Source organism: Coffea arabica, chromosome 9c (assembly GCF_036785885.1).
Source record: "Coffea arabica cultivar ET-39 chromosome 9c, Coffea Arabica ET-39 HiFi, whole genome shotgun sequence".
In the NCBI taxonomy this organism is placed as follows: Eukaryota; Viridiplantae; Streptophyta; class Magnoliopsida; order Gentianales; family Rubiaceae; genus Coffea; species Coffea arabica.
This window is the reverse complement of record NC_092326.1, coordinates 36738241-36764800: the sequence shown is the minus strand read 5'-3', so window position 1 is coordinate 36764800 and position 26560 is coordinate 36738241. Positions and strand designations below refer to the sequence as shown.

General features: G+C 36.6%; 2 protein-coding genes and 1 non-coding gene across 16 annotated transcripts; 2 read left to right on the top strand and 1 right to left on the bottom strand.

The window, feature by feature from the left end:
* Positions 1–1153: 1153 nt before the first annotated feature.
* LOC113708732 (uncharacterized) lies at positions 1154–18355 on the bottom strand. 8 transcript variants are annotated; one of them, XR_011821109.1, is made up of 19 exons: positions 17989–18355; positions 17193–17237; positions 16990–17030; positions 16803–16884; positions 15731–15775; positions 15370–15426; positions 14121–14180; positions 13876–14003; positions 13485–13749; positions 13320–13386; positions 12603–12673; positions 12408–12497; positions 11272–11380; positions 10018–10109; positions 9641–9746; positions 8947–9507; positions 7874–8061; positions 1760–1854; positions 1154–1467 (listed from the first exon to the last, which is right to left on the bottom strand). XR_011821109.1 is itself a non-coding variant. In XM_072065121.1 (17 exons), exons 1-16 carry the CDS (start codon positions 18157–18159, stop codon positions 9383–9385), a joined length of 1554 nt encoding a protein of 517 aa, XP_071921222.1. In that variant the 5' UTR covers positions 18160–18355; the 3' UTR covers positions 1154–1467; positions 9379–9382. The 8 variants fall into 8 exon arrangements, 1 of the variants encoding a protein (XP_071921222.1); XR_011821107.1 differs by lacking the exon at positions 1760–1854; XR_011821110.1 differs by lacking the exon at positions 1760–1854 and having other exon boundaries at positions 7874–8104; positions 9379–9507.
* Positions 18356–18434: 79 nt separating this feature from the next.
* TRNAK-UUU (transfer RNA lysine (anticodon UUU)) lies at positions 18435–18507 on the top strand. Its single transcript has one exon. It is a non-coding gene; the product is annotated as a tRNA-Lys (tRNA).
* A 924-nt stretch (positions 18508–19431) lies between these two features.
* On the top strand, positions 19432–26483 carry LOC113708730 (peptidyl-prolyl cis-trans isomerase FKBP17-1, chloroplastic). Of its 7 annotated transcripts, none has more exons than XR_011821115.1 (6): positions 19442–19906; positions 21963–22085; positions 23089–23205; positions 25297–25415; positions 25710–25811; positions 26137–26483. XR_011821115.1 is itself a non-coding variant. In XM_027231308.2 (5 exons), coding segments are annotated over exons 1-5 (696 nt in total). In that variant the 5' UTR covers positions 19442–19570; the 3' UTR covers positions 25711–25992. The 7 variants fall into 7 exon arrangements, 2 of the variants coding, with proteins under 2 accessions (XP_027087109.2, XP_027087110.2); XR_011821114.1 differs by having other exon boundaries at positions 26116–26483; XR_011821118.1 differs by lacking the exons at positions 25297–25415; positions 26137–26483 and adding an exon at positions 22604–22638 and having other exon boundaries at positions 19432–19906; positions 25710–25992.
* The last annotated feature ends 77 nt before the right edge of the window (positions 26484–26560 follow it).

Here is a 26560-nt window from a genome sequence, read left to right as displayed (position 1 = left end):
TGATACATAAACTCTCTCAAATATATTTTCATATACAAAAAAAAAAAAAAAATTTCACACACATAAATATATTTTCACACACTAAAGCACTTACAGATGCAAGCACAGACTCACTTTTTAAGTTCTTTTGAAATACATTATTTTTACACATACAAACACACTAAAATTCACACTAATATACTTTCACAAATACACACACATACTAACTGTTTAAACTATTTGAACCCAATCACATTTTAAAGAAAGTTATAAACTGAAATTTTGAGCCATAAATGAATCTTGTAAATAACTATAGTCTCTCATATTTGTAATGTAATTTGTTCAACGAAATTACTTATTTAGCTCTATATTATTATTTTATAGTATGTGTATAAAAATAAAAAAATAAAAAATATATATATGTGTGGGGCAGGTCGGGTAACGCGGATTTTTAATTATATGATCCCAGTTGAGGAATTGTAATTACTAACCACAAAAATCAATGTTTGGCTAATGAAATCCTGCTAATTAATATAATCAAACCTCCTATTCATCCATGGTAGGACTCGAACAACCTCAGCAATCGAAACAGAGCCCTGTATTTTAAGTGGATTCATCATCTTAAATATTTGTCATTGGCGGAGCATATTGGAAAGTTAAACAAGCTTTTGGCCAAAATGGAAATGTAGAAACAAATAAATAAAGAAGCTCAACATTTTGCTCAGAACCAAGCAATTGAAGCTGCGTCACGTAGTTAAAAAAAATAATAAAATAAAAAAAAGCCTGTGTCACATCATGTTTCAATGGGCTCATCATCTGAACCGCTCCAAATTACAATTCCTCAACGGGGCAGGTCGGATACCGCTTTAAATTAACTTGTTTTTTTTTTAAATTTAAATTGGGTAATGGGTACCCAACATAAATACCCAAACCGTCCAAAATATATATGAATTTTTATTACCCAACCCAAAATTAATCCAAAACCCAACTTCCCAATCCAACCTCTCAAATTAGTAGGTGGGTTGGATGGGTTGTTAGATTTTGGGTATAATTGACAGCTCTACATTCATATTATGAGGTATTCGCAATGTTAGTTATAGCATTGCTATAATAGGTAACGTTCAATCATTCATAAGTACACATTCATAATTCATTCATACTAAAAAGCTCACCATTGCTATAATAGGTAACATGCTATCTTATATTACCACGAGCTGCTCGCAATGTTAGTTATACCACAGTTTTTAATTCCACATAAGGAAACCCATCACAAGCATAATTATTGTTACTATGGTCCAGCGAGATGTGCTTTAGTTCATGCATAACAAGGCTTATAGCAAATGCATTTGCCAAAAGGCTTGCTACATTTGCCATCAGCATAATTTTCTTCTGAACAGGAAAACCGACAATCTCCTCTAAACAAACAAGGGCCGTCAAAATACTTTGACGGTTTAGAGCATGCTGCAGCTTCAGCTCCCATGACATCGTCTACAACATTTGTCAAACAATCAAAGAGTGAGTATTTGCACATTTTACTTACAAAATAAGAAAAAAACTAAATACACTCTAAAGTCCTTGCATATGGGTAATAGAGAAAAGAGCTCAGACCATTAGTGTCCTTTGATAAAATCAAGTAAAGTGGGCGAAAAGGACTCAATTATGTAATACAGTTCCAGAGCATTCAATGGAAAGAAAGAATATTCATGTATAGATGTGGATAGACATTTAGAACACTACCTCAATCAGGTTTTAGAGCGAAAAGAGGGTCTGAGTATCTTACTAGAAATGGTAAGAAGAAAGAGCAGCAAAATGATGCCAAGAAATTTCCTCGTTTCCATAACTCCAATGCCTTTTCTGTCCGTTAAGCCTTTTTTTCTTGACAAAAAAAGCAAAGAAAATCTCTTATTCAAGACCAATTTTCTTTAGACAAGCTGATTTATTTATAGCGAAATGGCCACGAGGCATCCTTGCATATATAGCATTCTATAAATCAATAGGTGGAGAAAGTTTGGAAGCTATGAATTGCTTTAACTAATTTTAATATAGCACTTAACTCTATCCTTATTTCCTTTTCCCCTCCGCAAGAAACACTTATCATATACCCAGGAGGGGGAACCACTCTCTAAGTAGTGGCTTTCTCTCTCTAGTTTGAGATTCTCTCCCCAAGGTGGGAGCTTTCTAAAATTTCAAACTTTCAAAAAAACAATTGCGCTCTTAAATTCAGCAAACAACACTATCACCACTGTGAGATCCAAGAACATTAATCCTTGGGCTTGTACATCAGAATCATCGTGAGAAAAACTCTAGGTTCCTTCTGGTATACGAATTTCTTTCAGAAACGAGTATGCAGAGGGAATAGTTGGAGCTTCGCCAGAAAATCCAAGAAACAGAGGAAGTGGACTAACCTGAAACAATTCAGATGACCATCTAGTGCGGATAGTTGAAGGATTTGCAGGCCCGAAAGCAGGGAAGAAACAAAGGCTACTAAATAGGCGGTAAACATGCTAGTTTACAGCTATGACCCATAATATTGTGTAGTTCTCATGAGCTAGGAGGTTCTTAAACCGTTAACCTTGTTTGCTTCTGTGTTTCTTTTAGTATTTGCTCTATTCTTCTTTTATTCGCTTTTTATAAGTTTTTTCTCCCTTGTTAGCTTGTGGTCTTTCTGATTAGCTGTTGGGAAGTGTCCTTTATGAACTGAAGTTTGTTTGGTGTTAAATTGTCTTGCTGTCCTAGTTATATTAGTTTAGGTGTGTTTGGATCTGTGACGTTTGTCTGTGTTTAACGAAAGAATCCCCTAAGTATTCGGATTGCAAGTCATGGAGGAAGACCTGGCAGAAATAGTTCAAAGATTTGCACTGTCTTTGTCAGAAATGCAGGGGGCTGTATTAGAGGTAAAGGATGCTGATTGTGGAATACTGGAGTGCCAGAATAGTCTGATTGGACGAATTAAGGGGGAAAAAGTAGCAAATTTCACAGGAGTAAAGAAGTTTGTGACAGCGGCATGGGGGTACCCAAAGGAGCTGAGGATAACAGAACTGGGACCAAACTTGTTCCAGTTTCTTATCCCGAGAGTGGAAGAAAGAGAAAAAATCCTAAACGGGGGCCCGTGGATCATGGATAATCAGATACTGGTTCTTAGATCATGGAGAGCAGGGATTGAAGAGGATGAAGAAGCTTTTAACTTAGCTCCTTTATGGGTACAGGTATGGAATTTGCCGATACACTGGATTGCCAAGGAAGTGGGAAGGAAAATTGGGAGTATATTTGCAGAAGTAAAGGAGGTAATCATACCACAAGGGGGAGGAAAAGAAGGGAAACATTTGAAATTGTGGGTTACAGTGGACTTAAGCCAACCCCTGCCTAGAGGAACAGCTGTGAAACTAGAGGGGGGATATAAATGGCTACAGTTTAAATATGAAAGAAGCCCGGATTTCTGCTACCACTGTGGACTGATTGGTCATAGTGAGAGAAGCTGCAAGACACAAATTATACTAAGTAGAGGACAGAGTGAGAACCAATATGGTCCTTGGATGAGAGCAGGGGGAGGGAAACTGTCGCCTCAAAAGGAAAGTACCTACTCTCACAGTAAGGGTAATGATAAACAACATTGGCTCTATAGGAATGGAGAACTCATCCCTAAGTTCCAAAGCCCCCCAGAACCACAGAAGGAACTCATAGGGAAGTATTTGGCAGCAAGTAACAGGGAACATAGAGAAGAAGGAGACAGGAATAAAGAACCTTCGACATCACGGGTGCTTCCAGAGTGGAACAGTGGTAAAGAAGATGGAGAAAAGCAGATGATGGGGAAAGGTCAATCGAGTTGGGAGCAGGAAGAGGATGAAGGGATGCTAACGGATTCTGTTGACAATCAAGTGGAACAACTGATGAACATTCCATTAACGCAGAAGCCAGGGAATGTAGTGATGCAGGAGATAACAAACGAAGGGTCTAACACTGACCTGCTACTGGGGAACAAAAATAAAGATACAGAACACATGCAGGTAGATTCAGGAACAAAAGAGACAGGTGAGGCACAGAAATCAAAAGGAACAGGGAGGAACAAACGAGGAATAAAAGTGCATTACAGAAAAAGACAACCTTTGAGGGATATCACAGAACAACAGAATGAGCCTCAAGAACTGGGAAAAAGGAAATTTCAGTTGAGGGATGAAGAAATGGAAGAGTACTCAGATCAGGAACAGACAGGTAAGAAGATAAGATGTGCAAATGCAAATGACCAGAGTGGATCACCAGGGGAAGGGATGGGGATCAGCCTTAACTGGTCCTCCAGTGTTCCATGAAGATAATGGTGTGGAATTGTCAAGGAGCAGGGAGCCCCTTGACAGTTCCCCAACTGAGGGAGTTTAAAAAGCTCCTCTCCCCTGACATGATCATGATGAGTGAGACCAAGAATAAGGAAAACATGATGCAAAAAATAAAGAAAAAATTGGGTATGGAGAATAGCTATGTAGTAGACGCAGTCAATAAGGCTGGCGGAATGGCATTATTTTGGACTGATGCAGTTCATATAAAGGAACTTCAGCATACTGATTTCACCATTGAAGCTTTGATAGAAGACGATGAAACAAGGGTGAATTGGAGGATAATAGCAATCTATGCTAGTTGTGATAGACATGTGAGGAAACAACAATGGACCATTGTAACTGAGAGAAAAAGAATTTGGGGTGAGAAAGTGATGATTATAGGAGACTTCAATGATATAAGGTGTAAGGAGGAAAAATGGGGTGGAAGGAACAGGGAAGAATGGACTTTTAGAGACTTCAGAGAATTCATCAACAGGAACAACTTGGTGGACATAGGATTTGAAGGAGTACCATGGACATGGAGGAATAGTTGGGATGAAGATGTGGAAATAAAAGAAAGACTAGACAGAGGCTTATGCTCCCCTGAGTGGCTCGAGGTGTTCCAAAATGCAAAATGCACACATGTGGAAAATTGGGCATCAGACCATAGTATACTGCTGCTAGACACATGCCCAGCAAACAGAAGGAGAAAAAAAAGATTCTTTTTTGATAAAAGATGGGTGCAATATGAAGATGGATACCAGGTAGTCAAAGAGGCATGGAAAACTCAATGTGAAGGATCCAGGATGTTTAAAGTTACAAAGAAAATCACAAATTGCAGGATATGTCTTTTGAAATGGCACAAAAACAAGATTGGGAATACCAAAAAAAAGATAGATGAGATCAAATGCAAATTAGAAGGAAAAAGGGGGCAGGAGAGGAAGTTATCCAAGGAGGATGTGAGGTCATTGAAGAAACAATTGAAAGAGGCATACCAGGAAGAAGAAAAATTCTGGAGTCAAAAGGCAAGATTGCAATGGCTGAGGGAGGGGGACAAGAATTCTAAATACTTTCATGCAGTTGTTAATGGAAGAAGAAGAGCTAATAGAATGAACCAACTGCAGAAAGAGGATGGGAGCTGGACAGAATCAGAGGAAGCAGTGGGACAGGAAATAGCCAAATATTATAGACAGTTATTCACTGCATCAAAGACACCAACAAGAAAGAACAGCATTCAGGAGATACTTGAGGGGATTCCAACTAAAATCACAGATCAAATGAACAACATCCTTATCAGACCTGTGGATGAATATGAGATTAGGACAGCTGTGTTTTCAATGAATCCCAATAAAGCTCCGGGTAGTGATGGAATGTCACCCCTTTTTTACCAAACTTATTGGGAAATCATTAAAAATGACATTGTTGAGGCTATACAAGCTTTTTTTCATTCAGGACACATGCTCAAATCCATTAACCATACTCTGGTGTCTTTGATTCCCAAAATCCCCATTCCTATTGGCTTAATGCATTATAGGCCTATTAGTTTGTGTTCTGTTTTATACAAAATCATCTCAAAAATCCTAGTCAATCGCCTTAAACCTGTGTTAGACATGTGCATAAGCAAAAACCAATCAGCTTTTGTGGCAGGCAGACAAATTCTGGATAATGTTATCCTAGCTCATGAGTTTCTTCACAATCTGAAAAATAAAAGGAAAGGGCAGATGGGATGCATGGCTGTAAAATTAGATATGTCTAAAGCCTATGATAGGGTCGAATGGGATTATTTGAGAGCTATGATGAGAAAGATGGGCTTCTGTGAAACTTGGATAAAGTGGATAATGAAATGCATTACTACTGTGTCTTACTCTTTCAGTGTTAATGGAGAAGCAAGAGAGCTCGTAAAGCCAGAAAGAGGGCTAAGGCAAGGTGACCCTCTGTCACCTTACCTGTTTCTAATCTGCTCAGAAGGATTCTCAAGTCTGCTAAGGAGAGCAGAGGCAAATCAAAAAATGAAAGGCATGAAGATCAGCAAATATGGACCTGCACTAACTCATCTTTTTTTTGCAGATGATTCACTGATATTGAGCAAAGCAGGGCAACAGGAGGCCAATGAATTGAAGACAATTTTAGAAAAGTACGAGGCAGCCTCAGGCCAGCTAATCAACCTAGAGAAATCCTCAGTTTTTTTCAGCAAAAATACTGATCAGAAAACAATGGATTCAATAAAAAGGGAGCTGGGAAAGATACAGGCAGTAAGTCAAGGGAAATATCTTGGATTGCCTATGATTGTCACAAGGACCAAAGAGCAAATATTTAGTTTCATAAAGGACAAGATCAGAAAGAAAATGGACCACTGGAAGACAAAATTGCTCAGCCAAGCTGGGAAAGAAACCTTGATGAAAGCAGTGACATTGGCTACTCCTACGTATGCTATGTCCTGTTATAAACTCCCTAGGAAGCTCTGCAAGGACATTAGCACCATGATGGCAAGATGTTGGTGGGGACAAAAAGAAATGAAGGACAAGCAACATTGGATAGCATGGGATAAATTCACCAGGAGCAAGGCAGAAGGTGGGATGGGATTCAAGGATATTCAAATGTTCAATAAAGCTTTGCTGGCAAAACAGGTATGGAGAATAATGACACAACCAAATCTGTTGGTAAGTAAAGTATTGAAGGAGAAATACTTCCCAGGAGGGTCTGTGCTAGAAGGAAAAGTGCCAAAGAATGCATCCTGGATTTGGCAAAGTCTTATGAGTGCCAGAGAGGTGATCAAGGATGGCTGTCAAAAGAAAGTGGGAAACGGAAAAGGCACTAACATCTGGGATGATAAATGGATTAACAATGGTAGAGATGGAAGGATAAGGACACAGAAACCAGAGGGCAGTGAATTGAAAAAAGTCTCACAACTCATGGCCCAACACAGGTGGAACAGAAATCTGATTTACAAGGTGTTTCACAAGGAAGATGCAGAACACATTTTGAGCATTCCAATAAGTTGGTCTGACCAGGAAGATAGCATGATATGGAAGCACAACAACAATGGTCAATACACAGTGGCAAATGGATACAAAATCCTGCAACAAGAGGAAATGGACAAAAAGGAAAAACGAAGCAGAGAGGAAGGATGCAGCTATCAACAAACAAACAAGGAACTGTGGGAAGCTCTATGGAAGATGCCTATCAAACACAAAATGAAAATATTTGTGTGGAAATGCATCAACAATGGACTACCAGTCAAGGCTCAGATTTTCAACAGAACAAAAAAAGGAGAACCAGTATGCTGTGGGTGTGGAGAGAGTATGGAGACCATCGAACATGTACTACTGCAGTGCAAGAAAGCAAAAGAAATATGGAAATTTGCACTGGTACAGTGGGATGGACTTCAAGACCAAACTGGATGCTTCAAACAGTGGTGGAATATGATGATGAATGCAAGAGCTAGGAACGAAGGGGATGATCGCATAGCCTTAACAGTTAATGTGCTATGACAGATTTGGAAAGCGAGAAATGCAAGAGTTTTCAACTCATTGCAAAAGGAGCCTTTTAAAGTAAGTGAAAAGGCAACTGCAGAATGGAAGGAGTACCTGGATGCAGTTCAACACAATCAGAGGAGGAGCACAGCAGAAACAAGAAGGCAACAGGAAAGTGGACAAGGGGAACAAGCAGACACGGAGGCGGTAACTCTGAAGCTTGCAATCCAACATCAGAAAGGAAATAGTTCCTTTGGCATTGGCATCACAGCCTTGAATGCTGCAAACCAAGGAATAGCAGCCTGGTCACTAAGAGAGAGATCATCAGGGAACAAAGATCAAGACCTGGCAGAGGCAGTGAGATTATGCATGGTCAAGGCAGCAAGGAAAGAATGGAGGAAAATCAACATAAGGTTTGAAAATAAAAACATGATGGCACAGTTCCAAAGAGGGAAAGCATGGAATATAGCGTTAGATGTCATTTTAGAGGATGTCAAGCAAATGTCATTATGGTTTCGAATGTGCTCTTTTGGAAGATTGAATGAAGACAATGATAGCTTATGCTATAGCTTGAGCAAAATTGCTCTGTTGAATTTTTGTGATTTGGAGTGGAATTATGCCACTTTGTAGTGCTAAATGCACTCTTGTAAAGATAGGAGCCTTTGCTCCAAAAGTGTAAAACTTTCTCAAGTTATAAAATTCTATCGTTTCGGAAAAAAAAAAAATATACCCAGGAGGGAGTTGCACTTTTTATACCAGAAATCTATGATTGAATTATATAGAGATACGGTAGTACTACTCTTTCCACATAGGTTTGTCCATATCCATATTAAATATTTGAATTATATTTCGTGTAATTACAGTATTAATGTTCATAAACAGATGTGCCTTTTAGGCTCACTTCATATTCACATCAACTGTTAATATGTATAGATGTAGATATTTATCAAATAAAATAAATAATTTGCAGGTACTATGTCATCAAATTGGAAACATACATGATAAAGGTTAGAAGCCATTGGCAAAAATTGTGATTTTTTTTTTTTTTTAAATCGCAACTTCCGAACGAAATTTCAAGTTACAGATAATGTGGTGTCGGAAATGCAAGCTCAAATGGGCGCTGTCAACTTCCCAGATGAACAGTATTATGCCGAATAATTTAAAGCGTAATTGTAAAGATGTTTTACCTCTTTCTTTGATTTTTATCCTTGTAGACATCACACCCGGTCAAAACTGCTTTAACGAATTCATCTTGTAAAAATTGTCATCCGAAGTAGATTTCAGAGATATTAGAACAATTTTGCAGTTTTACTTTCAGGGTAAGTAAACTTTTGCAAGACCAAGTGCCATTTATGCACCTTCATTATCAACTCAGTCTGGTTTACACCACCTTAAGTAGATCAAAGTATTCTCATCCTTCTAAATCTTGAAAACAAAACTTGATATACAAGTAATTATCACATGAAGTGCAATTCTAACAAGCATAATTCTCCCACACTAGCAAATGACAACGAGGGAAATAATCCAAAACTGAAACAGTGATACGAGGTTACGGCCTAATAATGATACAAAGACACCTCAAGGTTAAACATATGGTTCAGTTAAGGAAACAAGCGCACCATATCAGACTTCTGTTTCAACATTGGGTCCGGCATCCGCTGCATTGTAAGCTACATCAGCTGAAGAAGTGTCCATATCATTGAGTCCCAACTCCTCATTCTGCTCCCACGATCTTTCATATTCCTCGACTGGGTAATTTTAGAAGCAATATGCTACTTTTAAGTTATTCAAGTACACAGGAGGCATAATTTTATCGACCGAAAATATGACTACATACAGAAGAATCGTCATCACAGGAAGAGAATGAAGGCATATGCTTACATGATAATTGATGATCGTCCTTAATATCGTCAGTTGCAGGTGCAATGAAGGAATTTGCTAGAGCATCGTCAATAATCAATGTCCAAGGCTCTTCCAAGCTCAAAAGCTGTATTATATAAAAGGTTTGCATGAAACGAGGGACAAATTTACAAGCATAAATTTCAGGGGAGACAGACAACTCATGCTAAGTTTTTCTTCTATAAATGTCTTGTAAGTCCAATGAATATGCGAGAAGAAGATAGTACAGGAACCATAAACATTTGAGCAGGCATTTAGAACATAGCATCCAAATACAAATGAACTTTGCAACATAGCATCACTTTAGCTCAGCCATGTATTTATACTTTTTGAGTATTTTGTGGTAACAAGGGACTCACCTTGTTAAGCCTTGTCGTGAACTCCTGCCATTTGCTTCTTTTGGTGTCATCAAGACTATCTCCAAAAGTGAATCCATGCACTCTCTCAAGATCTGCAGTGTTGATATATAAAATCTCTCTTAAAAAAAAAATTTCATTAGCATTAACAGTTCAGCACAAGCAAAAGATTTTTTAATTTGCCAACGATTAGAACCAAAATCTTAAAAAATACGTAAATAAAATTGTCGGCACGCTGAGGTATGATCATCAATCCACTTCTGGGACATGCAGAATATATAATTTTCCTATCTTCTAAAATTTCCACAACAATCTGAGCCTATCAATAGATCACTAGGGCTATCCCCTTTCTGTTCATAGAAATCCATTTAGAAGAGGCTTATACCTTCCAAAAACCAAGAAACTGAAAAATTCCACAGGAACTTCCTCCTGGAAGGAGCTGAAGGGGAAAGGAAGCTCCGTTAGGTAGATGTTAATATTCTCAGATCTCCTCCTGGTAATGGAGTTCTGGAAACCTAAGGAGTTAGTTTTCAAATGAGGCTATCGGTAAATGCTCCTTTGAGTTTGAAACAGGAGTAAAAGGGATGCTTGAAGAAGAGTGGTTGCTAGAAAATCTGGCTGCATGACGGAGACAATGGAAGAATGGGGTACTCAGGGAATTTGCATGTGAACAAGCTTGTAGAAGGGTAGAAAATCTGGGAGTATATGCAGAGTGCAGAATCGAAGAATGAGGAGTCACATGGGAGGAGTGATTTGAAGATTCACGAGAGAAGCAAAATGACTAGGAACTAGATCCAAACTCACTCAATAAAATACAAATACTCTGGTGTTGAAAAAGAATGAAGAATTACTCCACATTTGAGGGATCTAACCTCAAATTTGTGTTGCAAAGAAGGAAAATGAGGGAAGGAGGAGAACAAAGTAACGTCCAAACCTAATTGACCTAAAAGGTGAGAAAAGACAAATGGATGCACAAAAAGAAAAAACCACTTAAAAATAGTTGAGAGAGTGTAGCTCTTCAACAGAACAAACCAAAAACTACAATCAACTAATGACAAAGTTCTGAATAATCATTGAGAGATATTACGAAACCAATTTGGCAATGCAATCTTAGACACAAGCTGGATATTAATCCAGCGAAGAGTAAATGACAGAGTAACCAAATATTAGCTATATTTTCAAGAAATTGAACAAGAAATGATAGTGCAAGAAATTGGTAGATAGAGAAATAAAATGAGGATTTACAAGGAAACTTACTTTCACTAATTTTTGTAATCAAACCTTCAATAGTGGTCACAACCCCACCCAAGGTGCCACTCGTCAGCTCCAAGTCAAGCTCTGGAATTTTCACACCAGCAGTATCTGACTGATTAGGCCCAATTTTTCAAGTCAGAAAATTCTTCAAGTTTATAAGCAGATTACAATAATGAAAGAATTCAAACAAAGAGCAGTTGAACTTGTACAAATTTACAATTTAGAAACAAGAAAAGGTAAACAATCAGATGCTCTGCAGCAAGTCACATACAGATAAGCTATGCCAAAAGTTTTCTGGTACAAAACTTTCTTGCTTAGATCCAAAATTACAAATTTCAAAAAATAATGACCAAAAAAAAAATGAGGACGAACCATGAACTCCTATCATGCACACACACACAGTCAAACTATCTAGAAACATCTAGAACAGCATGTGAGGACTCTTACTCTGGTAACCAACCCAATACTGGGGCACGAATTCCACAAAATGCAAAGAAGATACATCACTTAAAGTTTTACGGTCTAGAATTTTTCAAGGTATGATTAAAAAAAGAAAGAAGAGTATAACATATCTCCTTTAATGAACCGCTAAACTGAATTGCAAGTTCAATTAAAACTCAAAACCATAACAACATACTATTTACACTTCCTGAAAGAAATTAAAGAAGTTTGAAAAAGGGAGAATGTAAATGCTATAACTTCCAATGGGATTCATAGAGGATGATCTCTTGTTGATACCCATTTCACAACATAAAAATTTAGTAGTTCCAAAAATGATTATTATTCCTTTCTATCTTTTGTTGTCTCATCACCAATACAGCACACAGCTGAAGAAACCAATATTTTCAGAGTGACAAATGAGCAGAAAAAATAAGGTTTCTTAATATGCCTTTCTAGCCAAAGTTAATGGCCATTTGTTGCTCCAACATGCTTTCCTTGGAAAATTTAGAACAAGGTAAGATTGGAAAGTAGTGTTTTATTATGTTTCAACTCTTCAAATGACACATGTTTGAGACAGATGTAAATATAAAGCACAACATAGATAATGGGAACAGGAGTACGACCAGTACGAGATATACTCCATTCTCAAAGTGACAGTACATCACAGTCATAGATACTGAAACAAGCTCAAACTATACCTTTATCACATCTCGACTAAGATCCTTTAGATTCTCGACATGAACGGTAATTTTCTTTCCTTTAGGAGGAATCCTTCCACCAGGTTTCAGCTGCAAGAAAAATATAACATCAGTGCACGTCAAAAGCGAGAAAAATGTGTAGAGCCTAGTCCATATTTTTGCCACTATTTCATAGACACAACCACAGAAAAGTACCTCTGAGTTGCGGTAACCACAAGAATCACAGGAGGATGCCATCACTATTACTTCTTGGAAGTATGGAATATCTATGGAGGGTTAAGCTCAACAAGGCTTAATGTGAAGGCTTACCAAATGAAACAACTACAATTGCATAAAGAAATTACAAAGAAATAAAAGTTTAGTCAAGATATGGACGGGGGACTTCAAAAATAGAAGAAACCACAAAGAAGCAGGTGAAGAACTTTTTGACTATTTTCCATGCGAATTTATTGAAATTTGTGAACAAAAAAAATTTGCATACAGGAGGCATGACTCCTATGCATCTTTCCAATTTCCTTGTACTTGTCAACCCAAGTGTAATTTGACAAATGCTCATGGTCCTTCAGCCCCATCACTGAGGAGAAAAGTCCTTCCAACTAGACTAAAACACCTAATCCTTTTAAGCAAGGCATTCTTTTGATTTAGTTTTACTTATGGTGCACAAATTGAATGTGCCATCTAGAAGGGGATGAACCGACAAGAAGGGGCCCTTCAAATCTTTAACGTTGGACACCCTAAAAAGTATCCACTGGCATTGCAAATATTTGTTTGAAGCAACCCGGTCCAAATTGTTTCCTACATAATATCCTATTTATTGTTTGCTTCTCCACTATACTAAGTTTGCTAAGCAATGGTTTGGCAACCTGTCAGATTGTGTACTAGTTGTGAAGAAGATGATAGAAGAAAGGATACTGGTAACGAACATTCGACACTCACACATGGCAGCACAAGCTCCGCAGGTTAATGGGAAAGTCATCACCTGTTTAAATACCACAAAAACTTTAATGAGAACGCATAAAAGAGCTCAAGTTATGGGAATTTCCAAACCATAAGGCGTGCTTTCAGAAGACGACATACCTCTTCAGGTGCAGAATACCGAAACAATGCTTCAGCAATTTCCGTGCTGTTACCTTGAGCAATTGCTCGACGACCAGCTCTTGCACCAACTGATCCATGTGGTTCACTTTGGATTTGATCGGGACCATTCTGTGTATTTAATGATGCTCCATCCCCAGCTTCTCCTGATGGTGATGGGTCAACAAGGTACCCTAGAGACGCTTGTTGCTCAGGAGTTCTTGCATAGAACTTAATAGTCAATGATGGATCCAGAGAGGGAGCAAACCTAAAGAGACAGACATCAGTGTCAAATACAAAAAGACAGGAATTTCAGGAACTGACTTTTGCATAAACTAAATGTTTTCCTTTTGAAGGGAAAGCATTCACAATTTTATAGGAAATGATGTCTTACGGATTCTCAATGAAGCTGTTACCGGAAGGATCATCCAGAATGAAGGTGAAGGATGAATTTGCTGCTGCACATGCTCTCAGTTTTATTAAGAACTGATCTATTGCATCAGCAGTTTGAGAATTTACTTTCTGAGAAAATAAGCTAGGAGTTAGGGCATTTATTTCTAAACCAAAAGATAGACCACTTAACAACAAAAACAAGAATAACTATGATGCCAATAATTAAATTCAATGTAAGAAACTCACCCTTCTTTCTTCTTGAAGAGCCTCCAGCTCATCAGCAGCTCGTATCAACACCCCTTCAACCTGGATATACACCACTAACACATTTTATTTCAGGTTTTGACAACAGCATGAAGATGTTGAAGAAAATTAAGAGTGAAGGATTCTGAAAGTTAGCTTCTTAATTCCATGTGATTAACAAATAAACTTACTTGTGCCAATATAATCTCACCTAAATGCAGTATAAGGAGCATTTTTTCTTGGGAACGCAGCTGCTTGTGACGGAATAATTGTTGCCACTACAGCTCTCAAAAAAGTGCCTATTTTTGTTGTTTAGGGGCATAACAAGTACTTTTCTGTCAATTAGTTTTTTTTTATTTTTTATTTTTTATTTTTGAAAAAAAAGCCTTCCATCAAGCTATTCACAGTTTTTTCTTCAAAAACTAGTATAGACATAATGGTTCATTAGACGGTAGTAATTCATGCCAAAAGATAATTTGTCTACTTCATGAATCCATAGATAGATGCACATAATTGGTGATTATTTGAAAATATAAGAAACACACATACTTGGCAAATAGGCACATGCAAAAGAAACAAATTCTATCTAAAGATAATCCTAGTTTTAGTTTTATCTTTGTCATTAAAGATCACTTTTTCTTTAATTTCCATTAAATGTAAAAGATGTTTGAAAAACACCAAATATCATCCATTGGTATGAAAATATTTTCCGTACCAAAAGCTCTATTTTTCAAGTTAGGGAGAGTGGACTAGTTACATTCTGAAAGTGCTTTTATTGTCTAAGTACCTTTCCAGCAACAGCACTGCACCCTGGGATAGCACTGGAATTCATTTGACTTCAATTCAAGACAAAATTTTGAGGAGAGGTTTTGGAGCATAAACTTTTTTTGTTTATGTATCATAATTTGCATAAACAGATCATACTTGGTTTTGTTAGATTACCAGTATCTAAATACAATACAGATACTTATGTAACAATTGATTGGGAAAACTATGGCGAATAGCTCAAATTATAGCAAGGGTGGGAGAAACTCCTCAAGAGTTAGTACTGCTTCCTATACCCAAATACAATTGCAACACCTCTTTCACTCATGCAAAAATAACACGGCCTTTCAATTTCAAAGCAAGACCACAGGAAACACCCAAAAATTCTGCAGACTGCTTTGACCCGGCCTAAAGACATACTAGGAGTGAAATTGTTCAAATTGCTAACCAAATTCTAGCATTGCTAAGAAGGTTTGAAAAATTGTACCGTGGACAAAGAGCCACGCTGAGCCTCAGGAGGGATCTCGAAATCTAGTTCAGGGATCTGCAAAAATACATGAGCAGGAAAATGTATAGTAAGCATAACGTAAAAAGGAAACCTTTGTTTAGAAAGCCCAACTGGAACATGAAGCACAAATGCAAAAGATGCTCAGGGTCATGTATTAGGTGTTAAAACTTAGCAAAGCTCCCATACTGCATCTAATCAAGTATACAACCAAATGTCCTTTACTAGACTGCCGGAAGAAAGAATAACTTGAACTACATATAACAGACTTGCAGCAGTTATACAACTGCTAAGATAGGGTACAGTTGTGTGCCTTATCTTGAATAACTCTCTAATAGAATACCTTGATAGTGGCCGACTCGGATTTAACCACTTGACGATTCAGCATCTGCAACAAAATTAAATTTCCAGTCATCCTTGTTCAAGACATGATCCAAAAAGTAAATTAAAAATGCTGAACAATTAGTACAAATCAAATAATTTAGGAATTATATACATCAAAAGTATCAATATAACAAGAAGAAGAAAGCCAAAGAGGCCTAGAAATGTAAATTCCAAATGTAAGAGTTTGAGAAGCATTCAATTAAAGAATTGGCAAAAATCATCAAGAAAAATAATCCATAAACTGTAATGCCAGCAAAGGGAGCTTGAGCAAAGCAAGAAAAAGCACCTGCCACTAGATCAAACAGACAAAACATTTTCAACTTATAAGAAAGAGTGATGAAATGGGTCCACAGATATAAAAGAACATCAAATAAGTACACTGGCATACAGAATCAAATCCATCACTGACTAAGCAACATCATATGCCGGATCATGAAGTTCAATGTGGCACAATCAGTCTCTCAAATCAACAGGAAGTTTTACCAAGAGTACCAGAAGTCAATTTACAGAACTAGGTAGAAGATATGAGTCATATCTGGATTCAGTTGGTTAATTATGAGACATCAAGCTTAAAAGTAGCAAAGCAGAAAATCCTCAAAAACTACGTAAAAGATGCACAAAGTAAGATGAACTACCACAAAAGCTTGCATTTTTTTTGGACCAAGTCACATATTTTGTCATAATCACTCACACACTCTACAAGACACCAAAAGATGCTTTAACAACAAGAGAAAAGAAAAAGCTCCTGGAATCATGCCCAAAGTTTCAAGGTTGTAACATGATTGTCTTAAAATATACACTTCTGATAAGTTATTAGCAGAATATGATTAGCTTCTGCCTTTTGGTAACCTTAGTTTATGTGCTGTCTAACTAGATATCATGAAATGCTTCTTTTTTGAGAAAGTCAACAAATGATAAGCTATGACATGGATAGCAGTAATTTAAATGAAACCTTTTAAATGTCGAGTCACTATCATCATTTCCAAGACTAGAATAGAAGTAATAACTAGTAAACTTGAATTGACAACAACCTGGCGATCACCTGATGAAATTTTCAGGCAATAATGACACCCTCGAGGTTGAAGTTCACCAGCAAACTGCACTTCATTGTTCCTTTAAGAAAGTAATAAGAGCATAAGAACCTACAAGCCTACTATCTGATTTGCCCCACCCAACTTCTGATTTTTATTTTCCTGCGCTGAAGAAGGAACAAATTACCTCTCTCCACAATGTGGACATTCAAATGCTGCCAATAATATCTGCAAGCAGAGGGAACTTTTTAAGTAAGAATGTGCTGGATTCAAGTGGTTTCCTCTCCAAAGTCGTGATCACCCATGGAAGAAAAAAATTAACACAAAATCAATCAATTCTAGGTTTGTTTTTCTCAAACCTTTCTATGATACCAGCAAAGGGAGATATACCTTTCTAAAATGTGGAATTGCAGTCAATAACAATCTTGTTACGCCCTGTTAGCAAAGAAAAGAGGAACTCGTGTCAGTAAAACGTCAAAACTCTTATCTCGTTCTACTTCTGTTTCAGAAGCAACAGAAAACTAATTTTTCTTACTTAAATCAATGTCATTCTGACTGCAAATTGATAACAAAGAAAGTAAAATATCATGAAACCTGAAAAGATAAAGCTCTAACCAACAAAGAGATGAAAAACAGTTCAACTTAGAAACAGCAACAAAAAACAAACTGAAACGAGCAATATGACCAGAAATAAACATATGCAGCCACAAAAATGCAGGAAAACCATTACTCCTTTCAATTGTACCACCACCTATTAATTCATCTATCCTTAATCGGATTCATAACACCTATATTAATTGAAAACCTCCTAATTACAATCGCAAAAATCAAACCTTCGTCTTATCTTTCTTTTTTCCCTCGCAGTCCCCAATTCCCCAATTTACAGTTGATTAAAGAGTAAGTAGAAAGAGTTACATTTTCCCTACAGCCACAAATATGCAGGAAAACCATTAATTCTTTTCACTTCCAGCACCTACTAATAATTCATCCATCTTTTATCGAATTCAGAACTCACAAATTGCTCAAGGCATCCAAATTATAACTGTAAAAGTCAAACCTTTGTCTTTACATCCTTTTCTTCTTCCCCTTGCATTCCCAAAATGTGATAAATTGAACGACAACATAAAAAACGGAAACTGTAACTCAAAGCATTGTTAATTAGAAAGCAAAGTAGAGAACTTCTTACATTTTCTTCGCAGCGCATGCAGAGGCTTTCGACCTCATAAAGAGGTGCCTCGGTGGCAGCATCATCGTCGTCGGCGGCGGCGGAGACGGCTTCTACCACTGACCTGACATCCACAATTTGCGGCTGCTCTGCTCCTCCTCCTCCTGCCTTAATTTCTGTTGTTGTCTCCATTATTAGAAGGAAGATATCAATCAAAAATGGGAATTTGAATTCAGAAAAAATGCTCAGCCGCCGAATATTATTTGCTCAAGACAGCTGAAGATGAAGAAGCCTTTTATATATTTTCAAATTTATTTGGAGGAAAGGGGAAAAAGAGGGAGGCGCTATCTCTAGAACTCACTTGAAGCCGTGAAGAGGCCGCAGGAGACTCCTGATTTTCATTTTGCCTCTTTTTTTAAGAATTTAAGAATCCGATAAATATATTGTAAAGCAAAAGTTGTCACTAAGCCGTCTTAGCTCAGCCGGTAGAGCGCGTGGCTTTTAACCACGTGGTCGTGGGTTCGATTCCCACAGACGGCGAAGTCTCTTTAGTTTTTGGCGAATTTCCGGACAAAATCCATCTTTTGTGTTTTCTAACCAATTCGTTTTTATGTTTATGCACTAATTGACTTCTTTTGGCATATTTTTTTCCAACAATTTGCCTCCTTGCAATACTTGAAGCAAGTGAATTACGTAGTGTGGGATTTGCCTTTTAGTGTTGCCTAGTTAAAGCTAAATGTGTTTTATTAAAAAAAATAATAATAAGAAATGTTGATCAAATTTATATGTATACAATTGGACCTTGCTTCAGTGAAAGGAATATATTCTTCATTTTGCTGTTTTGCATCAACAAACTGACGAAAAGCAGAAAGTCCCACAGGTTTAAAAAACTCCAACTGAACCAACTTCAAATTGCAAGAGTTCTTATAGGAATACAAAATATATATATATATGTTTTAGGCTTCTTTAATAATTTTGTGTTGACTTTTGTGCTTAATTTTCTATCCGAGTTTGTACCAAACTTAAGATATAAGAAAATAGGTGACATACTTTTTATTCAAAATCTTATATTTCACTTTTGTCTGATGAATTAAAAAGATTAATTTTACGTTAGGTATTTTGCTATTAGATAAATAGAGAATAGATTTTTTTTTTTTTGCTCTATAGCTCCATCTTCTTGCAAACAAATAGCATCCATTTAACAACAATGCAATCTCATACTTTTACCTAGTGATTTAAAATGATTAATTTTATGTTAAACATTTAACAGTTAGATAAATTCCTAATGATTTTTTTTTTTGGCACGCACATATTCTTTCTAAAGAATGGCATCCATCTAACAATGATCCAGTGATTTTTCATTAATAGTGATGTCGACCTCTTTGTCTTTTGCTAAATTGAATGCAAGAGAAAAGTTTGGGCAAAACTAGCAAAAGATTTTTAAGCATGAAATTCAGATATCCAAACATTCTAGGGGCCATTTTGAAAACTCCACCGGGTGATAGTTTTTACGTTGATTTGAGGAGGTGCTTTGTGGAATTTGAACGGTTGACTGCTGAGAACTGAGGAATCCATTTGGATTAATACTAACTGCCTAACGGCCATGGTGATCGCGCATGTTGCTGGAACACCAATGTCTTCATCTTCCTTTGCATGCAAAAATCAGCCCATTTCTTCTTCTGTCCCACAACTTCAGAAAATCTCTGCAACTGCCCCTTCATCAGCATCATCAAGAACATCTACAAGAAGAAGAGCTTTATCTGTTTTTGTACTCACCACATCATTCTCAGGCTTAATACGGCAATTGTCACTTGTCAATTCTTCAACTTCTTGGTCCAAACCCACAGGGCAGAGTTTTGTAGAGCTTCCCAATTCAGGTGGGGTCAAGGCCTTGGACCTTCGCTTTGGTGATGGAGCAATTCCTGCCGATGGTGATAAGGTACATGCAATGCAACTGGGCTGTGGTCTTTTTTTTTTTTTTTTTTTTATCTTTTTCGTTTTTTTTTTTTGGGTTTTCTTCTTCTGGTCATACGAAGAAGGTTACTATTCATCTATGGAGTCATAAGTTTAACTGTTTTGGATTTAAGACGAGGTAATCCAAGAAAGCAGTTATTTAAGGCTTGTAAGCCATAATTAAGAAGTGTTAGCTAAGTTGAGGAAGTGATTAAATTTCTTTAGAAGAAATAGTAATTCAAATGTTCAATTGAACTGAAAACTTACAAGTTACAACCACTGAGATACTGCTGGTGCCATTAGAAGGTTGCTCTATTGGGATTTAACTTTGTTGTGGGGAATTTGAACTTGACGCCTGTATCTGTATGTCATGTCCATACCAACTCGAATGACATAGCTGTCTGGACTATATTGAGATTTGATCTGAAGGCTTAACTTTAGAGTTTTATCTCAAGATTTAGGAATAGAAGGGTGGGGATAGAGAATATGTTTGTTAAATTCTTGCCAGGTACCCAAATTCACTAGCTTTTTATTAAGTAGCTCTTCTAAATTATTGGTTTTCTTATGCTAATTTTTCAACTTTGAGATATTTTTGTGATTAGATTTGTCTCTTCTTTATTTTCCCCTAGTAGGTTCCATGACCTATTTGCACCATTTGGAGCTGTTTAATATTGTTTGATTCATATAAATGAAAAATTGTTTCTACCAAGTGAATAGAGACATTTTCTTATGTGCCTAGCAAGTGAATGGCAACTAGTATGGTGTCAGAATGTCCCAAATTCAGGACCTTAGAATCTCTAAATGTTCTTTAAGAATTAGGATCAATGCAAACAATTCATAGACTAGATTGAAGCATTCTGTTGCTCTGTTGTATTAATAGTAGATTTTACAGATACAAGTAATGGGAAGGTATGCACATACAGTTTTGTCTAAATAAATGAACAATTATCCTTTCTATCATCTTAAAGATTAGACTAGATAGTGTTCTGTTAAAAACTAGCTACATACACAAATTTCTTGCTTTCTGAGAAGCTGTAAATCAAATTGATCTCTTGCAACAATACGATTTTCATTTTATTGTTTCTCTTGCAAGAAACTTTTCCATTGTTTAGCATATGTTGCAGATTAAGTCAGCCTTCTGGAACAAATTCCAGGTACTGTTGAACACAGCTACACTCATTTTCCTTAAACAAACCTTATCCATGCAATATGCAATATACCACTGAGCATACCTACTTTGTGCATCTAATGTTCTTTTTGTAGTCAAGGCTATAGAATTTCTATTATTAACCATATTTAATATTGAAACACAAGAATGTAGCAAGTCATGGTGACTGTGATTAGGACAACCAAACTCTGCTATTGAAAACTGAAATCCACCTTCCTCCAGAAGAGCTTAGAATAGAGGGCCTCTCTCAGGTCTGTTCATCTAAGTTCTTATCAATGTCTATCATATGTGTTAAAAAAACCTGAGAGAAGCACGGTTTACATTAAACTGTCTTTCTAAGGAATCATCAGAGTAGAGAAAGAGAGAGATACTCTTAAATTGTTTTAGCTGAGTATCAACTTTCCACAACAATTGCTGTACATGTGGAGTATTATGTTTGGAAGTTTGTTCAGATTATTACTTTCCCTTCCCTCAAGATCCTTGTGAATGTTATGCTTGTGTATGAATGATAAAAATTGTTTCTCTATCAGGCAAATTAGGTTGCTTGACCTTAAAATGACATTAATGCTGATTCATATTTCCTCTGATTTACATTGAATTATTTTATGGTGCTTTTAGTTCCAGAACAAGTTGCCTTCTTTTGATCTAATAGTGCTTGCTTTGGTTACATTGATAAGGGGGTGATTGAGTAAATATATGTTGTGAATCCCATGTATTTTTATTCTGTACTCTTTCTGCACTTGGCTGTTAAAGATTATGTAGCTGAGATGCACAATGATGTGATTCTTTACTGTAGTCCTTGTGAAGTTGCATTTATGGTATAGAAAGGAAAACTGCAAATTAAACCATGCTACTTTCCATGTTCACTGAAAAGGTTGCAATTCATTACTATGGAAGGTTAGCAGCAAAACAAGGATGGCGGTTTGATTCTACATATGACCACAAAGATGCCACAGGCGAACCAATTCCTTTTGAGTTCATCCTTGGTTCAGGAAAAGTAAGTCATCAAAAGATTGTCAAAAGAAACCTCTTGATGACATTTGTTTTCTCTGCAATCCCAGCTAGATGTGAAATTACAGATCGATGCATTGATCCCTTACCTTTTATTCTGGAAATTGCTTCTTATCATTCTAGATTTCTTGCTAATTCTCCTAACCATTTCACGACATTATGCCCTTCTTTCTCCATGAACATTGAAAATGTGATTTTCAATCACTTCCATAGAGACATTTGTCTCTCTATTAGCTGCATTTTACAAGCCAATGAACAGCAAGTAATCTCGCATAGTGCCTGTTATATAATGATTTGGACAACATTTGATGGTAATGGTGTCTGAGTTCTGTGATCTCTCATTTTTGGCTGTACAATAAATCGGTATACTATAGTTTCTGATTTTTTTCCTGAAATATGGTAGTCTTTTGTTTAGGACATTAGGAATTTTTAACCACTTTCTATCTTTTTTTTTCCTATTCTTAACAAATAGGAGAAAGTGACTTCTACCAATTTTTTTATTAGATACTCATCAGGAATTGCAAATGGAAAATGGAAAGGTGAGAAAGCCTTGCGACTACACCAGTATTACTTGTGAATTATCTTGCTGCAACTCAAGCTATGATGATATTCTTGCTGCATAGAGTTGTGCTTCAAAGATGCTTGGAAACTGGGAATGTGCCTATACATCTGGTGCATAAATGGGCTGTTAAAACTACTATTTGCTGCTCTGAGTTCTAGTTAATTCCCATCACATGCAGAAGTATAAATATGAAAAACTTTACGGGACAGATATAAATCTTGCATATTTTATTCTTTCAACCGAATTCCATCAACAAAATAAATTTGGTAACTGAGTGATACCTTTTCTAAACAGCATTATTCCCTCTTTAGATTTTTTTTGTTTCCCTCTCTTCTTCTTCTTCTCCTCCTCTCTCTCTCCCATTTTTGTTGTCCCCACCTTATTTGAGTTGCACTAACTGAGGTCCTGTAACATAATGATCTTGCAGGTCATATCTGGAATTGAATCAGCAGTCAGATCAATGAAAGTGGGAGGTATTCGTCGTATCATTATTCCACCATCTGAAGGATATCAGAGCACATCTCAAGAACCCATTCCACCTAATGTATGTATCCCATTTATGGAGTCTTGTTCTTTTGTTTCCTAATGGTTGTTTGGTAATTTCAAGAGCAATATTTATGAAATTTGGAGCGTTTTTCTTTGTATTTCTCCAAACATACATGCACAATAAAGAAAGAGTTTCCGAATACATAGTGAGACATAGCAGTTTTACTTACTGAGCTGGTCACAAGTACTATTATCTGTAATTTCTAAGTGAAGTGAATTTGTTGGTGGAACATAAGGTAAGATTTGACTTCAAATGGCAGTTTGATTGGCGATAAAAGAAATGAATGATAAATGAAATTAACTCTTCTATTCTGGATTGTTCTGAGAGTAACATAAATGAGGCACTCAAAGATTGAAAATAATTAGTGAAATGGACAGGATGTGTGCCATGATTTATTTTATCTTGTTATTGGTTAATCCATTTCTGAAATAGTTAAGAGTGCCTTGACTGTTTTGTTGGAACTTCCTGCTGCAATTTCTCATGGAATGCTAACATGTAAGATGATTTGTTGTTATTACTGTTGTCATATATAATAAGCATTATTTTGTGCTGATCAGTGTAAACATTCAAGCAGATGATATTTACTTAATTTTATTGTCATTCTACAGTGTATGCTAAAAAGGTCAAGCTTGAACATATCTGGGTATTCATGTATCCAATTGACATTCTCTCTACATCCTCTAAACAAATATCAGAAATTTATTGGGAACTTAAACAAGCTGTTGGATGGTGGAATGAAAGATGCAGATGATCATTAAAGGAATATTGCAAAGACAAAATATTGTAGAGTTAAGTAAAGCATTAGAACAACACATGTAAAGTGCATTTATATGAACTGGAGTTTGGTTTCACTCCGTCCTTGACATTTTAATTAGGTCAACTTGTGATGGGTTGCATTCAGCAATGGCTTCCCATGATTTCCTAAATCTTATACTGTTTGCCTTGATGCTAGGTGACTGATGAGGAAGGGAGTTTTTTCTCTAGTTTAGTGATTGGACTTCCCTTTTTTTTTTTCTGGCCTTCTACCTTCTTTCCCCTTTTCTCTCTGAGAAACCTTAAAGGAGAGAAATGGTGATGACATTATGGGCATCTGGAGAGGTGGAGAATGTTTGATTCAGGGAAAGACACAGGGTGTATGTTGAGCCTTTATTCAGAAAATACTGTAATGACCCAGTAAGCAAGCAAGTAGAGGTTAAGACCTCAAGCAATGAAACTTCAAGGACTTGAGGAGAACTTTGCAAGCAGATATTAATTTTGATGATAACAGCCTCATTCTGTTAGAACAGATGAATTGTTTTCTATTGCCTAAATCTCAATGCTAATGCAAGGGTAAGAGTAGTGTTCTGCATGTACTGTGCCTGAAGCCTAATGCTAACATAAGGGTGTATGTGGATGTAGCTGCCAACAGTACAAGCTATAAGTTCTTATTTTAAAGTCTATTAGTCTCAGGTCAGGCAATTAAGTCGGGTGAAACTCTGCAGGACTTAAAAATTGAAAACTCAGAGCTCATATCTTTAGGATGTGCTATTCTCTTTTTTCTCTTCCCCTCTCTATTCGTCTAGGCAGTGGAAAACTGAGAAACAAGAATGAGTTTAGAAGATTCTTTTGATGAGTAACATAAGACACATGCATTTTCCTTCCTAAAAGTCCTGGTATATTCTGATTTCTAAAGGATCTGTGTCTGGATAATTAAACAAATTGATGCATTAACTTTTCCCAGTCTGGGAGAACTAGAGGTTTAGATGAGGCGATACTGCACCTATATGTGTCGTGATGTAATCCATTAAATTTGTTCATGTGAACGATCTTTTACTAGAAAAGAAAGTGAAGGTCTTTTGTTTTCATGAGAGATCAAATATCAGAATTTTCATTTAAATTTGTGTGAACAAGAAGTTGCACTGGCAAGTTTTAAGTGGCATCCAAGGTAAAGTGGACCATATTTTATGGCTAAGTTGAGCTTAAATAACCTTCTTTTCTATCTCATCTATGAAAGATCCATTGCCTTATGTCTCCTTAATATGCTACAACTAATCTAATTAATTTTTCCACCAAATTTATGCCTTAATTTGGTTATATTCTGGTGTTCAGTTTTTTGATAGGCAGAGGCTCTTTACTACTATTTTCAATCCAACTCGTCTTGCCAACGGAGAAGGTTCAACATTGGGGACCCTTATATTTGATATAGAGTTGGTCAGCTTAAGACATTGGTAATCCTATGATGCAGGAATTAACTTCATATCTCTATTGTAGTCCACTTCATGGTTTCTGATTTATTAGGATTTAAGTTTTTTTTTTTTTTTTTTTTTTTGCATTTTATAGGCATTTCTACATTTCTCTCTCTTATTAACAGTTTCACAGTGTGCTGATAAAAGTATTCCTGAATTTCTGTGCACACAGTTCTTAGACCAGTGAATGTTTTTATGCAGTCACTTCATGTCAAATCTTATTCTCGGCTAAGCATTTGACTGTCTTAACTTTAACTTATTGTTGAAATTGTACAGAAATTTAGGTTGCCTGCAGCTACAATTTTCAGCTGAAGCAGGAAGTGCAAAAGGAATGGAATGCAGATGGTGACCTATGTCACCTTCTATCTACTGTGATTGGTATTACCAGTAATAGCAAGCTAAAAAATGTATTCACATTCTTACATGAAGGAGTGAGCACAAAGATCCTGTTTTTTTGCATTATCTTGATACGACTTAACTGCTTTGGAACTGCCTGATTTTCTTGTTTGAATGGAAATTTTCATGCTAAAAGTATGCATGGCTGTCAATTCTACAGCTACCATGTTGCTAATTTATGCTTTCAATGGGACAACAAAAGCTTAAAGGGAGTTCTTCAAATTTTATGCAGTTATTCCTTGACTTTTGCTGAAGTAATGTAAAGTTTAGATCATTTTTCTTACAGAATTTGACTACCTACTGACAGATAGAGTGAAAAAATTGACTGCATATCAATTTGAAAAGAAGGAATTTTAGCATGAGATGAGTTGACAGAGCTGACTGAGCCTAAGTAAACCTGAGCAGCTGCAACATCTGGAATAAGGATCTTTTCACTTGCTTGAAGTTAATGAAACAGTTGTCTGTGAACAATGCTAGTCTACAGGAACATATGTAAGAATACAAGTTGTTTACTTTCAGCGATTGGCAATTTGTTGCCTGGAGTACAAGATAGTAGTTTCCGTTACTCATTTCATTTTGCTTCCGGTGTTTCTCAATACATTTTGGGTTCGGTAGTTGACTTGAAAGAATTCTAAGATATTGTTACCTGGGTTTTACAGAGTTGGTGATAGATTAATTTTGATAAAAAAAAGTTTACTTCAAAAGATTGCAGTATCCTTAAGCTTTGGTTT

What these genes read in the sequence shown, in the direction of transcription:
- LOC113708730 (XM_027231308.2), top strand. Translation starts at nt 19,571, where the DNA reads ATGGTGATCGCGCATGTTGCTGGAACACCAATGTCTTCATCTTCCTTT. An exon ending in TTCCTGCCGATGGTGATAAG is followed by an intron (nt 19,907 to 21,962) that starts GTACATGCAATG and finishes TTCACTGAAAAG; the next exon opens with GTTGCAATTCATTACTATGG. An exon ending in TCATCCTTGGTTCAGGAAAA is followed by an intron (nt 22,086 to 23,088) that starts GTAAGTCATCAA and finishes ATGATCTTGCAG; the next exon opens with GTCATATCTGGAATTGAATC.
- LOC113708732 (XM_072065121.1), bottom strand. Translation starts at nt 18,159, where the DNA reads ATGGAGACAACAACAGAAATTAAGGCAGGAGGAGGAGGAGCAGAGCAG. An exon ending in CTCTTCAAGAAGAAAGAAGG is followed by an intron (nt 14,004 to 14,120) that starts GTGAGTTTCTTA and finishes TTATTTTCTCAG; the next exon opens with AAAGTAAATTCTCAAACTGC. An exon ending in GTGTCGAATGTTCGTTACCA is followed by an intron (nt 12,674 to 13,319) that starts GTATCCTTTCTT and finishes AACCCTCCATAG; the next exon opens with ATATTCCATACTTCCAAGAA.